The sequence below is a fragment of the Bos grunniens genome, chromosome 12 (genome assembly GCF_055505025.1).
Source record: "Bos grunniens cultivar Pamir isolate PY7600 chromosome 12, Bosgru_T2T1.0, whole genome shotgun sequence".
NCBI classification, from domain to species: domain Eukaryota; kingdom Metazoa; phylum Chordata; class Mammalia; order Artiodactyla; family Bovidae; genus Bos; species Bos grunniens.
The window spans coordinates 5,503,781-5,517,345 of record NC_141176.1 but is presented as its reverse complement, the minus strand read 5'-3'; the positions used below and the strand labels follow the sequence as shown (position 1 = coordinate 5,517,345).

The 13,565-nt window shown below is 33.6% G+C and overlaps 1 protein-coding gene across 5 annotated transcripts in view; it reads left to right on the top strand.

Moving 5' to 3' along the window:
- Window positions 1-13,565, top strand: part of PCDH17 (protocadherin 17) — a 120,356-nt gene that overhangs the window by 35,320 nt on the left and 71,471 nt on the right. For 2 of the 5 annotated variants that reach the window (XM_086328464.1, XM_086328466.1), the window contains exons 2-3: window positions 3,857-3,915; window positions 4,049-4,221. In XM_086328464.1, the coding sequence (XP_086184590.1) occupies window positions 3,857-3,915; window positions 4,049-4,221 (232 nt within the window). The remainder of the gene's footprint in view (window positions 1-3,856; window positions 3,916-4,048; window positions 4,222-13,565) is intronic. The other 3 variants (XM_086328465.1, XR_015137577.1, XR_015137576.1) reach the window with 3 other exon arrangements.

Here is a 13,565-nt window from a genome sequence, read left to right as displayed (position 1 = left end):
TTGTGTCAAATGTTGGACATATTTTTTAAATTTCCATTTGTATGCTTCTAATAGTTAAAAAAAATCTATTTTGACTCCTTTTGCTATTTTCAGCTCAACTTTTTTATGTACATCTAAGTGGTCATATCAAATTAATCTACTTCCACAAATAAAAAGTTTTCCCAGTTTCAGGCAACATGGTTCAGCTTTAGTAGGTGCTTTCTTTTCTTTATTCAGAGATACTAATTTTTAAAATTGGTATTTTATAGATTTATTTTTAGAGTTCTAGATGAGCAAGTAGTAGAAAATAGTATATCTTAGGAATAGTTAATTACCACCTACTGCTAATAAAAATTATGATTTCAAGTATCATTTATAATTTACTACAATTTGCTGAGCACTAGAAGAGAATGCATAAAGGGAAATATCAAAGAAACCATTTGTATCATACAGACTTTATCTACTTTGTTTGTTTACTTGATTTTTTATTTGTTTATGTTTTCTATAAAAAAGAATGTAAAGAATATCTAAACTTTTATCTTCATCAAAAATCAATACAACAAACCAAAAAAATGAAATTAGGATAGTCAAGCAGTTTCATAAATTAGTTGAGATTTGTTTTAAGTAATCATTCTGAGCAAATGATCATTGAAAAAAAAGTACCAAATATTTGCCATTTTATTTCTGAGTGAAATAGTTTAAAATGATCATCATATCCTACAGTTTAATTCAAAATGTTTACTTTAGAACTTTTCTGTTACTACTCATCAATTCTATGGATCCATTTTTTAACAATAAACAAATTATAAGCTTTAAAAATAAATGGTAAAACTTGCTGTGTTCAAGTTGCATTTGAAGGGAAAACATTCTAGTGATTCACTTTTATGGAAAAGAATGAAGTTTTCAAGAGTTAAATATATTCATAATTTAATTACTCTGCTGAGACCTGAAAGTCTATGTCTTTGACTTCAAATTTTACTTTCTTTCTAGACTTAAAATTTAAGAATTTTAAATGTACAATGTGGAACTCAATTTTTAGAATACACTGTTGGAAAATAGCTAAAAGCCCTTCTATTTCTACATTTAGCAGTTGATATATATGGCTTTTTGTCTGTTTTTTGTTTTACTCTGTAAATACTGTTATTTTATATTCGGATTATTTTTAATGAGTTTTCAGATACCCTTGGAAACTGGATAATGAAAATGTTATTTTCTATATTAAAATCAGTGTGGTTTTTATAGTGCATTAGTCATAAGTTTGTTAAAGGCTAAATGGCTATTTCATTATAGTAATTATAAACACACACTATCTCTCACATTCCTACCTATTTTAATGGAAAAATGCAGACAGACATTATTAGTCAACTTCTGATACTCTGCTACTATTAAGTTTCAGACTTCTAAAATTGTACTTTGTGAAATTCCATAATAATAAGCCAACATTTTTTTGCTTTTTTTTAAACTACTCTTATTTCTTCTCCTGTATGTATCTTTCTATTTTACTCTTCCTCCTCTCTCTATTTTCCTCTTGCCTTTCTCCCTGCCTTTATTTTTTTCTCTTTCTTTCCTTTCCAAAATTCTTTCTTTTCTGACTGTCTGTTGTTTGTTTTTGTTTTCATCAAAACAATATTTGGTAGCATTACCATTGCCCAGTGGTCACAAACACTCTGAGACATACATAGAAACATACGAAGACACGTTTGCACACACACTAGCACATAATTTAAAATAACCCTTCACTTACTTAGAAAATGTATTTTATTTCTTAGTTTAAGTCTCTTATTAGAATTGCTTAGAACGTTGATATTATGCAAACATTTTTAGTTACTGTCTCTATTACATCAGGGGAAGAAAAGTTTTCCTAGTCTATCTCCCTGTGTCTAACTGAATAGGGATCCATATTGTATGAAGTTCCACATAACCATAGCCATTAACATTACAAGATTAGCTGTAATAGCCCTGATATAGCAAATATCAGGGTTTTCCACTTTCCACTTTACATTTTACTCTTTCCGTAATGGGCTTCCCCGGTGGCTGAGTGGTAAAGAATCTGCCTATAATATAGGAGACACAGGAAACCCAGGAGATGTGGGTTTGATCGCTGGATCAGGAAGATCCCCTGAAGAAGGAAATGGCAACCCACTCCAATATTCTTGCCTGGAATCCCATGGACAAAACAGCCTGACTGGCTATGGTCCATAAGGTCACACAGAGTCAGACAGAACTGGGCACACACTCTCCCTAATACCCTGGATTCTGTTTCTGATCTAAATACTCAGGCTTAGCTTTTAGCTGACAGCAATAATGGGTTGATTCATGTTTTCAGCCAATTAAAAAAAAAATGAACTAGATGATTTTAAGTTTATATGTGGAGTTTCTAAGAAATTTTAGTTTTTAAAATTGCAAAATTCTTTTGCAAACAGTTTTGCTCTCGGTGTTGGTTTCCATTACTACTTTAATGGAAGATATTTATCTTTTAAAGATGGATAGGTAGTTATGGAAACAATTAAGGTGCTTCACAGAATCTGGAAATTTGTAAAACATATTAATAAAATATATCTGCTACCAACTACTAGTTAAAATAGATTAGGAGTGAGAAATTAATCTACCTTGTTTACCGTTGTCTTTGCATTTATCTTGACAAAGGTCATTAGAACCACAATAAGAAACAGATTAAGAAATTTGTGGAAGTTTTTCCTGTCCCCCAACTTCTAGCAGACAGTGAACCTTAGAGAATACTTTAAGCTATTACTCTCAACATTTTTTTCCATTAATAGTTTAAAAAGCCAAATAAATTATTAACATGGGACAAGAAAAGAGTCTTATTAGTTTAAATTAGCCTTATTTATAAGGAAAACACATATTGCTCTACATTAAGCCTTACCTTGGGTCCTCTGCTTCATGAATTATGCGCTTCTGTGTCACGGATACTTGCACGCTTGATGATCTTGTAGGAACCCATAGCTGCTTCAGAGCACAATGGTGTGATATGAAGTGAGGCAGAAAACAGGAGAACCTTTGTCGCTGAGTCAGCTGCAAGAAGAAGTAATGTGTATGAATGTACAGTATAGGGAGATCTATGAAAGATCTACTCTCTTTCTCCCAAAAGACTCTGTTCCATGGTACAAGGAGAATTCAGTTCTATTTGGCAGACCTCCATGTCAGTTTGGAAGCAGTAAAAACAACCACAAAAACAAGTCTCATTTCTCAGTGTCTTTAATTCTCCATGTTTTAAGTAACATTTTAATTCTCATTTTTATTTCACTTTGTTCTAATAATCAAGAGCTAACACCCCTCTCCCTTGTATTGAGTACAATTTCCAGTGTAAGGATGCAGCTAAGAATGAATTACAGAGATGAGTCCAGTCATAGGTGCTATGCTTGTGTTTGTCACCGGTACAATTTGAAGGAAAGGCTCTATATCTCTTAATTGAGGCGGGGATGACTTTAATACATCAAGGAGTGCAAAGAACCCCAGCAGATGATGCAAATTTGTTTCAAAATGAGTATTATTAAATAATTCATGTTTTTAATATGGAGAAATTAGGTCATTTTTCCACTCCTCCCACAAATGTTCAATCTTAATATCTAAGTAATGAAACAACACAGAGAATGTTATCTATCCTGGTACTTACAGAGAATGCCAGTTATGACAGGCTCATTGTTTACTTTAACAGGTAATTTGTGGACTGGAATCATTTAATTGTTCTGAGTACATAATTACATGTCAGCAATTTCCAATTTAATTAAAATGTACAAATCTGAAGATTAAGGGAATTTTTGAATTATTAATCATTTTTCCACTAGGAAATCTTGTTGCTCTGCAGGAGATTTGTCCAGTGTACAACTATACGTATTTTTTTCCTTCTTTTTCGCAGACAGACAATTTTCCCGCAGAGCCCAATTACATGGGCAGCAGGCAGCAGTTTGTTCAAAGGTAAGGCCTATTAAATAACTTTCTCGGCTTCCCCATTTGCATTCGTGTCAAAATTGCTTTGCAAGAGTCTACACTTCAGGTTCAAACTTGTAGAGACAATACTTTCTCTTCTTTTTCTTTATATGTATTTCAGTAGCTCCACGTTTAAGGACCCAGAAAGAGCCAGCCTGAGAGACAGTGGGCACGGGGACAGTGATCAGGCTGACAGTGACCAAGACACTAACAAAGGCTCCTGCTGTGACATGTCTGTTAGGGAGGCGCTCAAGATGAAAACGACTTCAACTAAAAGCCAACCACTTGAACAAGGTGAGTGAAGCCTTCCAATGCTTACCAAGTATAAAGCTTAAGCAATATTAAACCTCAGAATACTAGTTGTAGTTTATCACCTTGGAATGGAGCTTTTATAATATAGCAAAATAAACATCAATACTTCAGTAACCACAGAAAAATGAAGTTCATGGATTCTGAAGTTCATGGAAGCCTGAAATCTTCCTAAAATGAGAACTTTTCCAAAGTCACTAGATTATACTTATTTTTATGAACATTTACTAACCTTTGCTGTTTTGCATTTTAGTAAAGGAAAATATGATATATGTTAACTAGATATGCACATTTTAATATATTAATATAAAGATTAAATGAATAAATTTAACATATTTAGGTGAAATGAAAACTTGATTGAAATTGTATAGCTCTTAGCAGGGTTGGTATTATTTTTAGTGTGGGTTTTAGCTCCAAAGTCATTTTTCAAGAGTCAAATAACAGCTAAGCCAGAGTTCTGGCTCCTTCTTTTGATTTACATCTAAGTCTTCCTGGATATCAAATAAACATGAACTTGTTTACTCTGATAGAGGTAAAAAAGAAATGCTTCTTCATGTATACATATGTCTTTTCTAAAAGTCTAACTTCAATTTATTAGCTTGATATGTCTTTTTATTAATTGTGATATTTTTATTGTTTTAAACACAGTACAATGTTTATTAATGATTCACCCAAAGATAATTAAGCTACTCTTTTGTATAAGACTTAGATGTTGTGAAAAAGCTTTTTTATATCTAATTATAAAAAGTAAAAAGAACTGTTGCATAAGTTGAATTTCAGAGTCAGAAATGCATATTATATTAGTTAATATTAGTTTTCAAAATATTGATGATATGCAAGTATGTTTGATATTTAAGTTTTGAGGAGCTATATTTAAACTATTTGAACTTATTTATTCTTCTAAGTCATTTAATGATAGATGATTCATAGAATGTAAATTTTTGCCTCTAGTGTAATCTCTCCTATCACATATACATCAGCAGATAGAATGCTTTTTATTTATCTAATCATGTTGAAATTTCAATTCAAATATGCACATACACTCATATATATACATTCAATACAGAAATTAATTAATATATATATATTTAAGTTTCTGCAATCAATATAATTATGCTGGCCTTATTTTAAGAATGACCCTCTCCAAAGCCTTGTTTTCTAAGTAATAAATGCCAGATATATTGTAGCAAGTTTTTGCATAACAAGGCAATATTGTTTTAAAAATTACTTTAAACAAAAGTTATTTGAATACTTACCTAATATTTGCAGTTCTTGCAAATTTGAATGATTATTTGATGTGACATATGTGGTCTTTATGGGTTTGACTATACAAAATCATATAAATATTTTAGGCACATTTTAGGTAATGAATTTTTGGATTTTGGTATGTGAATACACAGCCTAACAGACTCGTCTACGTCTGTGATAAAGTGGTTTGCATGTAATTCATTGGCTACTATTTGTAAAGCTTCATAGAGTAAGTAAAGCATTTACATTTACTGTCATAACTTCATGAGAAAATTTGTTAATTAAAACCAGGCTGCTGCTCACTGCAACTACTGCTAAGTCACTTCAGTTGTGTCCGACTCTGTGTGACCCCATAGACAGCAGCCCACCAGGCTCCCCCGTCCCTGGGATTCTTCAGGCAAGAACACTGGAGTGGGTTGCCATTTCCTTCTCTAATGCATGAAAGTGAGAAGTGAAAGGGAAGTCGCTCAGTCGTGTCCGACCCTCAGCGATCCCATGGACTGCAGCCTACCAGGCTCTTCTGTCCACGGGATTTTCCAGGCAAGAGTACTAGAGTGGGGTGCCATTGCCTTCTCCCCTGATGCTCACTATGAACTTCTTAATTCCTTTCCATACACTGAATGAGCAATGTAATTGATAAGAATGAAAAAAAAAAACAACCCTATAAGTAAAGGACATTTATGTCTGAAAATATAGTTTATATTGAAAATCTGTTATTTTTTCCTATTTTGGTATCAAAAAGTAATATCTTAGAAGGGTAGCTATTAAAAGAACATATAGTTGATGTATATTTTAATTAATATTACACATAAAATAGCTTCTAGTCTATGAGTAAGAATGCCAATAGAGATGTCTCCTGTAAAAAAAGTAGTTTTCATGTATTAACAAACATGAGAAAATTATGAATCTGAAGGCCACACTGAGAAGATAATCTCTGAATTACACAGGAGACTGACTTGTACTTTAAAACATGATTTTTGAAGGATTAACTAAGAGTATTTGATTGATGGATGGATTTGGCTCATTAATTCATTTATTTAATAAATATCTATTAGATGCTTTCAATAGTAAGGAAAATTAGATACTTTTGGGACATCAGAAATAAATTTGATTTGGATCCTGCCTTCAAGAAACTGTTGGAGAAGGAAATGGCAACCCACTCCAGTATTCTTGCCTGGAAAATCCCACGGACAGGGGAGCCTGGCAGGTTATAGTCCATGGGGTCGCAAAAGAGTCGAACACAACTGACCGACTTCACACTTCAAGAAACTGTATGTAACTGTGGTAGAGATGGGAGACTCTCTCTGTGTCTCTCTCTCCTATCTCCTCTCTCATTTACCTGTATCTCTTGTCTCCCTACCTAACTCTCTATCTACCTCCAATCTGTCTTTTTCTGTCCATCACCTAGACCATCTTTTTGGCTCCCTGGCTCCCTTCCATTATGTTTTGTCTTTTTCCTATCTATGTATCTTATGTATACATCTATCTACCTACCTATCTAGATGCAGAGGAGGCTAGTATCTGTTGTTTTTACTACTTACCATAAACTATGCTAACTTCATTTTAACATTAGTTTATTTAACCTGAAAACTCTAAAATAGCTAGCATTTGTATTTTACATATAAAAAAACTGAGCTTATGGGGAACTTGTTAACTTGCAAAGCAGGTTGGAATTTTATCTTAGATCTAGATATGACCAAAATTTATATCTTTTCTATAGAACTTTATCTCCAAATAGTCAAATTTACTCAAATATACATTCTGATTCATTGCTATGACTAGATATCAAGTAAACATTGAAGGTTAAGTTAAAACTTGAGTTCATGTATATGAACCTTGGGGGAAAATATCAAAATGACTTATATGCATTAAATTATTAGTGGCTAAAACATAATATTCTTTTTGGTATTCATTGCATTTATAAATAGATGAATATAGTTCCTCTCACATTTATAGATGTTAAGAAACTTTGTCAGTGTTCCATGCTGTAAGTAGTGAAGTCAGCATCAGAAATAAAATAGCATGCCTCCAGGGTTTGTCCTCTTAACCAATGCTTTATACTATTCATATAATGAATGGTTTACTCAGAAAAGTAAATAAATAAATAGCAATCAGCCATTGTCTTGGTCATTGTAACTCTGTTAATTTATTTGAAAAGCATCGTAAGCGTCAATGCTAAATTAATTTAATGTACACCTATAAAGAGTAATTTCTTTTACAGATGAAAGAAGATGACAGCAGTATTCAAATTATTATCTCATGTCCAAGTTTCATATGTTAAACACTAATTTTTAATATCTTAAAAAAATCTCATAAAAATGGAAATAAATTTCCTTTAAAACAAAAAGGAAACAAAAAGAAACCTATTTATCACTTTTGCTCTTTCTAAAATATTTATAGTAGTGTCTTAATAGTTTTTAAAAAGTTGTAGCATGTTATATTTCATATTTTTATATTAATTTAGTTGGCTTCTTTCCTTGTTTAAATTATCTCTATTAAGAAAAATAATGTTCTATTTCTAAATTAAAATACTATTTTAACTTAGAAATTAAAATCAATTTAAAAAATAATCTTCATATTTTCAATGGACATTTTCTATGCTAATAATAATTTCCCTTTGCAAAAGGTTAGTACATTTGAAATTTTATTTCATTAACTCAACTGTTGCTATTTTATTTTCTCTTTTGTACCATTAGATTTTTTCCATTTGTTTTATTCCTGTTATTTGTGTACTTTTGCTACCATCAGTTTAAGCATCCCAGATATACAGCATTAGTATGTGTTGCCCATTATTTTAGAAAAAAAAATTTGAAAGGATTCAGTAGCTAACTGATGGTATGCACTATAGCTGAAGATAGCTTTAAGGATTTTATGTTAATAAACCCTCTAATAGAAATAAGTTATTTTAGTTTCTCTTAGTGTGATTTAAAAAAAAACACCTCTCAAAGAATGTACTTAGTTTCTTACTATTTGAGTTCAGTTTTCTGTCTGCCCTCTCTGTCAATAGATTTTTCCCCATATATTCTCCATCAAATATTAAATGTAAATAGGTAGATTAATTGGTAGATAGAAAGAGGAGGGAGATAATAGTAAAACAATCTGAATGTTTTGGAATTCATATGGTGCCCATAGTAGCACATTCACACACACACACACACACACACACACACATACATATTATTTAATAAGTCATTGTTTATCAGAATGACACAGAAAATTGACTAAAATACATTTGATCTTATTCTGCTGATTTTATATTTTGGAATGAGAAAAGCTAATTTATATCAAGAACTAATAAAAATGCATAATGTTAGTTCTGAAAACGAGTCACAATTTTACAAAGAAGAAAAACTCTCAAAAATTTGTGAAGGTAATTTACAACTTATACCTCAGAATACCATTTATACTTACAAGGAAGTATGGTACCCTTGAATTTCTATCCATCAGAAGCCCTGTAAAGTATTTTGATTTTTAGCAATAATTGCTTTTTTTTTTTTTAAAAAGATGTAATAAGCTTTCCCTAAAATTCAGTAGTCACTATTGATTCCCAAATAATAAATGTGCAGTTATCATAAATGCTGACCAGCAATTTCTCTGAGCTTCTTATTGATAGCTCAGTGACTGTTCTCAATTTTTCAAGGATAATCGGTCTTCTGATATCTTTATGGGTCACTGAAACCAACTCCTTGAGTTGAAGTCTCACGCTAGTGGAGTAGCATTGTTCATCCTGAGTACTGATGGCCTGGCTTGTGCTAGAGACTGCAATGGAACAGCACTCACATGGAATGCAATACCCTGTGGGGGCCAGATTGTTGGTGCCCTCCCTGGTGACTGAACTCCAGGACATTTCTGAGCCTCAGGAGTTGTTCCTTTCACATTCTTTTTTGTTTCTCATTTTATTTAATTGCCTTATGATTTCTTTTATTCTATTCAAGTCTCTGTCTCCCCTATTCTCTCTACTGCCAGAAAAATCTGACTTCTTAAATTATGTTCTGAATTCAAAACATTTCACAATGGAATCCCTGATTATAATCTAATAAAAATATAGTCAGTAGAAAGTTGAGAATAAATGAAATACCAAATAAAGTAGGTTTGCTCCACTGAATTCAGTTTTAAAACTAATTGCATTCTTAAGGGTTGCCTTTCCTCTTTCCAGAGGACATTCTAGAAAACTACAAAACTAAAGTTAAGAGATTTTTTTTTTGTAGCTGTTCCTTTTTTTCTTTAAGTTAGTATTTAAATGTTGCTTCTGGACCCCATATTTCATAGCAGGTTTATACTAGTTTCAATGACTGCAGTATTTGTTATATGATTTCAGAGTTTGGTGAGACTCTGAGGTCCACTCCTTTTAATCTCCCTCCCTAATTCACTGCATAATGATTGCAATGGCACCATATTTTTAATTATGTCTGGAAAGGAAACAGTTTCCACAACCTCTGCTTTACCACGAAGGAGCTATTTCAGAAAGCAGTAGTAGGGAAACAGGAGAGTAGAGGTTGAGATCCTTGTTCATGCGAGTGAATGGGGAGCCATGCATTCAGGATCTGGGGGGAGCTTATTGAGACAGAGGGTTGGGAGGCCAGACACAAATGTGACCTACATTACAATTTCCCCTAGAACTGACCCTGATTAGAAAAGTGCTAGCTTAGTACTTCAATATTCTCAAGCTTCTGTTCTGTTTTCTCTTCTGCATTATGGTTACCTTCGAATCAAGCAGTGTATTTTCCCAGGCCTACCCAGAACAGGCAACAGCAAATCTACTTCTACAGAAGTAAGAACATGAAGATGGTGACTGTGTCCATCTTCTCAGCAGCCATCTGGCAGTCTCTGAAAATAATTTTTAAAAGAAATGTTGCTATAAACAATAGGAAATTTGTCTTAGGAAGGGAATGGAAAATTACAGCCATATATAGGGGACGGGAAGGAACTGTTAAATATTTAATGCCAGAGAGAAATAATTTACGAAATTTTAGAGGAACTTCTGCTTTATGATTTGCATACATGGTGTTTAAGAAATTGTATTATTTGCCAAGAATTCATATTATTTTCAAGCCCTGTGAGTTTTTATTAGCCTGCATCTATCCAAGAGCACTGTAATACCATTTTCGCCACCTCCCTGTGCTGTCTTTTAGGACCTTCCAAATTCATCTGGCTTTACATTTTACTAGATAAAATATTTTTCAAACTGTGAGCAGCTTCACTTTATTTTTGCTTACCAGGCTTTGCAACTGTCCCATGGATCACCTAACTTTAAAAGTTTCAATGACATCTCTTTTTCTCATGTGCAAACATCTGCTTCTAGAATTCAGCATCTGGTATCATGAAAATAGAGAGATTTTATCACTCTCACATTTGTTGCTCATCGTAAAGCCTTTCTAACAAGTGTTGCATGATTTACTATAGACTCAATGTGATTTTGAGATTCTCTTGCTTTTAATAAGCACAGCAATGACTTTTGCTGAAACATCCCAATTAGGAAATGTTGGGAGAGTATTTCCCAAACTTTTGAAACTAGTTTTGCTGTATACTTGGGGCAACGGAATCCTCCCCAGCCTTAGAATTACACACTCTCAAATATTCCCAATCAACTAGAGGATTTTAAATTTTTAAATAATATTTATAAATAATCACAATGTATTTTTTAATTTTTATAAGTAAAATTCTATACTAGTCATATGCATTTTTATGAAAGCAGGAGTGTGCCCATAAATGCTAAAAATATAAAATGGTTATCAGCTCCTTTGTTAATTAAGAACTGCAAGAAAATCATGTCATTTGGTCTAAAACCTCCCAGTAATTTCCTGTTATTTCACTTTAATAACATGTTCTAATATTGCAGGTTCTCTATTCTTTTGAAAGCCATATTACAGAACTTCATGGTAAGAATCCTTGAAGTATAACTCCTCTATTGTGTGTATAAGAAAACAGATTGACTTCCATGGGGCCTTCAGGCTAGCCGAAGAGGTAGTACTCATTCCAGGTTTATAATTTTCTGTCTAGAGCCCTTTCCATCCTTCTGTGTCATTCCTGTGTCACATTAATAGACACCTCAAAATCTCTGAAGAGGCACTTCAGATTCATCATCATACTTCTTTTCCTTATTAATCTGAAGAAGTCAACTGCCATACTCCAGAGCTTGATTCTTTCATACATATTGAATACATTCTTCACATAGTCATATATCTTATATATATTGAATAAAGATATTGAAATAAAGTTCCAAAAGGTCAATTAAATGTATCATTCCTTAAGCTATACACTGATGCTTCTGGATTATTTGTCACCAGGCATTCTGAAATAAATATTCTTTTCAATCTGGATACATTACCTATACCTCTCCTAACTGTGTGTCCTTGATACCTTCTTAGCATGCTAAGGAATGGTGGTGCCAAAAGAGATTTTCATTCATTCATTCAATATTTTAATAAATGATTGTGTCAAGGATACAAAGATATATGAAAACACAGGCTGGGTCCTCAAGAAGTTCACACCGTATTAAGGGAATTTGACACACAATCATGAGGTTGGTGCACTGAGAGGTTTGCCCTGAGTATCAATGGAGTCAGGAGAATGGAAACCATGCCCGGATTTGGAGGATCAAAGAACATTTCTGGAGAAGAAGACATCAGAGCTGATTCTTCAGCATATGTTTAGCTCATTTGGCAGAGTGAAGTTGGGGTGGGTGGGAACATGACAGGCACTCTCAGAAACACAGGAAAGGAAGCAGAGTTTGGCAAGCTGCTTAAAGGCATGTGAGCAGAGATGTGTGAGAATAGGAATGTAGAATAGAGCCTGGGGAGGTGAGTAGAAGCCCAATGATGGGACCACTGAAACACAGCCCTGGGAGGTAACAGTTCAGACTTCTTCTTAAAGGTATGATAGTTATGGCAGTGTCTTGGGAAATAGGAATACAATTAGAAAGCTGGGCAAGTAACACAAGGCAAGACAGTATGAGCCCTAGAGTGGTAAAGAAAGGAATGGAACAAAGTGGAAGATTCAAAAGTTTTAGAATTGCTTAGTATTCACTTGAAATTGATTTTGATATAAGGATTTCTAAAGGAAAAAATGACTCTGTTCATTTCCAAGGCAAATCATTCAAAATCACAGTAATCCTAGTCTATGCCCCAATCAGTAACGCTGAAGAAGCTGAACGGTTCTATGAAGACCTAAAAGACCTTTTACAACTAACACCCAGAAAAGATGTCCTTTTTATAGGGGACTGGAATGCAAAAGTAGGAAGTCAAGAAACACCTGGAGTAACAGGCAAATTTGGCCTTGGAATACGGAATGAAGCAGGTCAAAGGCTAAAAGAGTTTTGCCAAGAGAACGCACTGGTCATAGCAAACACCCTCTTCCAACAACATAAGAGAAGACTATACACATGGACATCACCAGATGGTCAACACTGAAATCAGATTGATTTTATTTGCAGCCAAAGATGGAGAAGCTCTATACAGTCAGCAAAAACAAGACTGGGAGCTGACTGTGGCTCAGATCATGAACTCTTTATTGCCAAATTCAGACTTAAGTTGAAGAAAGTAGGGAAAACCACCAGACCATTCAGATATGACCTAAATCAAATCCCTTATGATTATACAGTGGAAGTGAGAAATAGGTTTAAGGGACTAGATCTGATTGACAGAGTGCCTGATGAACTATGGACTGAGGTTCGTGACATTGTACAGGAGACAGGGATCAAGACCATCCCCATAGAAAAGAAATGCAAAAAAGCAAAATGGCTGTCTGGGGAGGCCTTACAAATAGCTGTGAAAAGAAGAGAAGAGAAAAGCAAAGGAGAAAAGGACAGATATAAGCATCTGAATGCAGAGTTCCAAAGAATAGCAAGGAGAGATAAGAAAGCCTTCCTCAGCGATCAATGCAAAGAAATAGAGGAAAACAACAGAATGGGAAAGACTAGAGATCTCTTCAAGAAAATCAGAGATACCAACGGAACATTTCATGCAAAGATGGGCTCGATAAAGGACAGAAATAGTATGGACCTAACAGAAGCAGAAGATATTAAGAAAAGGTGGCAAGAATACACAGAAGAACTATACAAAAAAGATCTTCATGACCCAGAT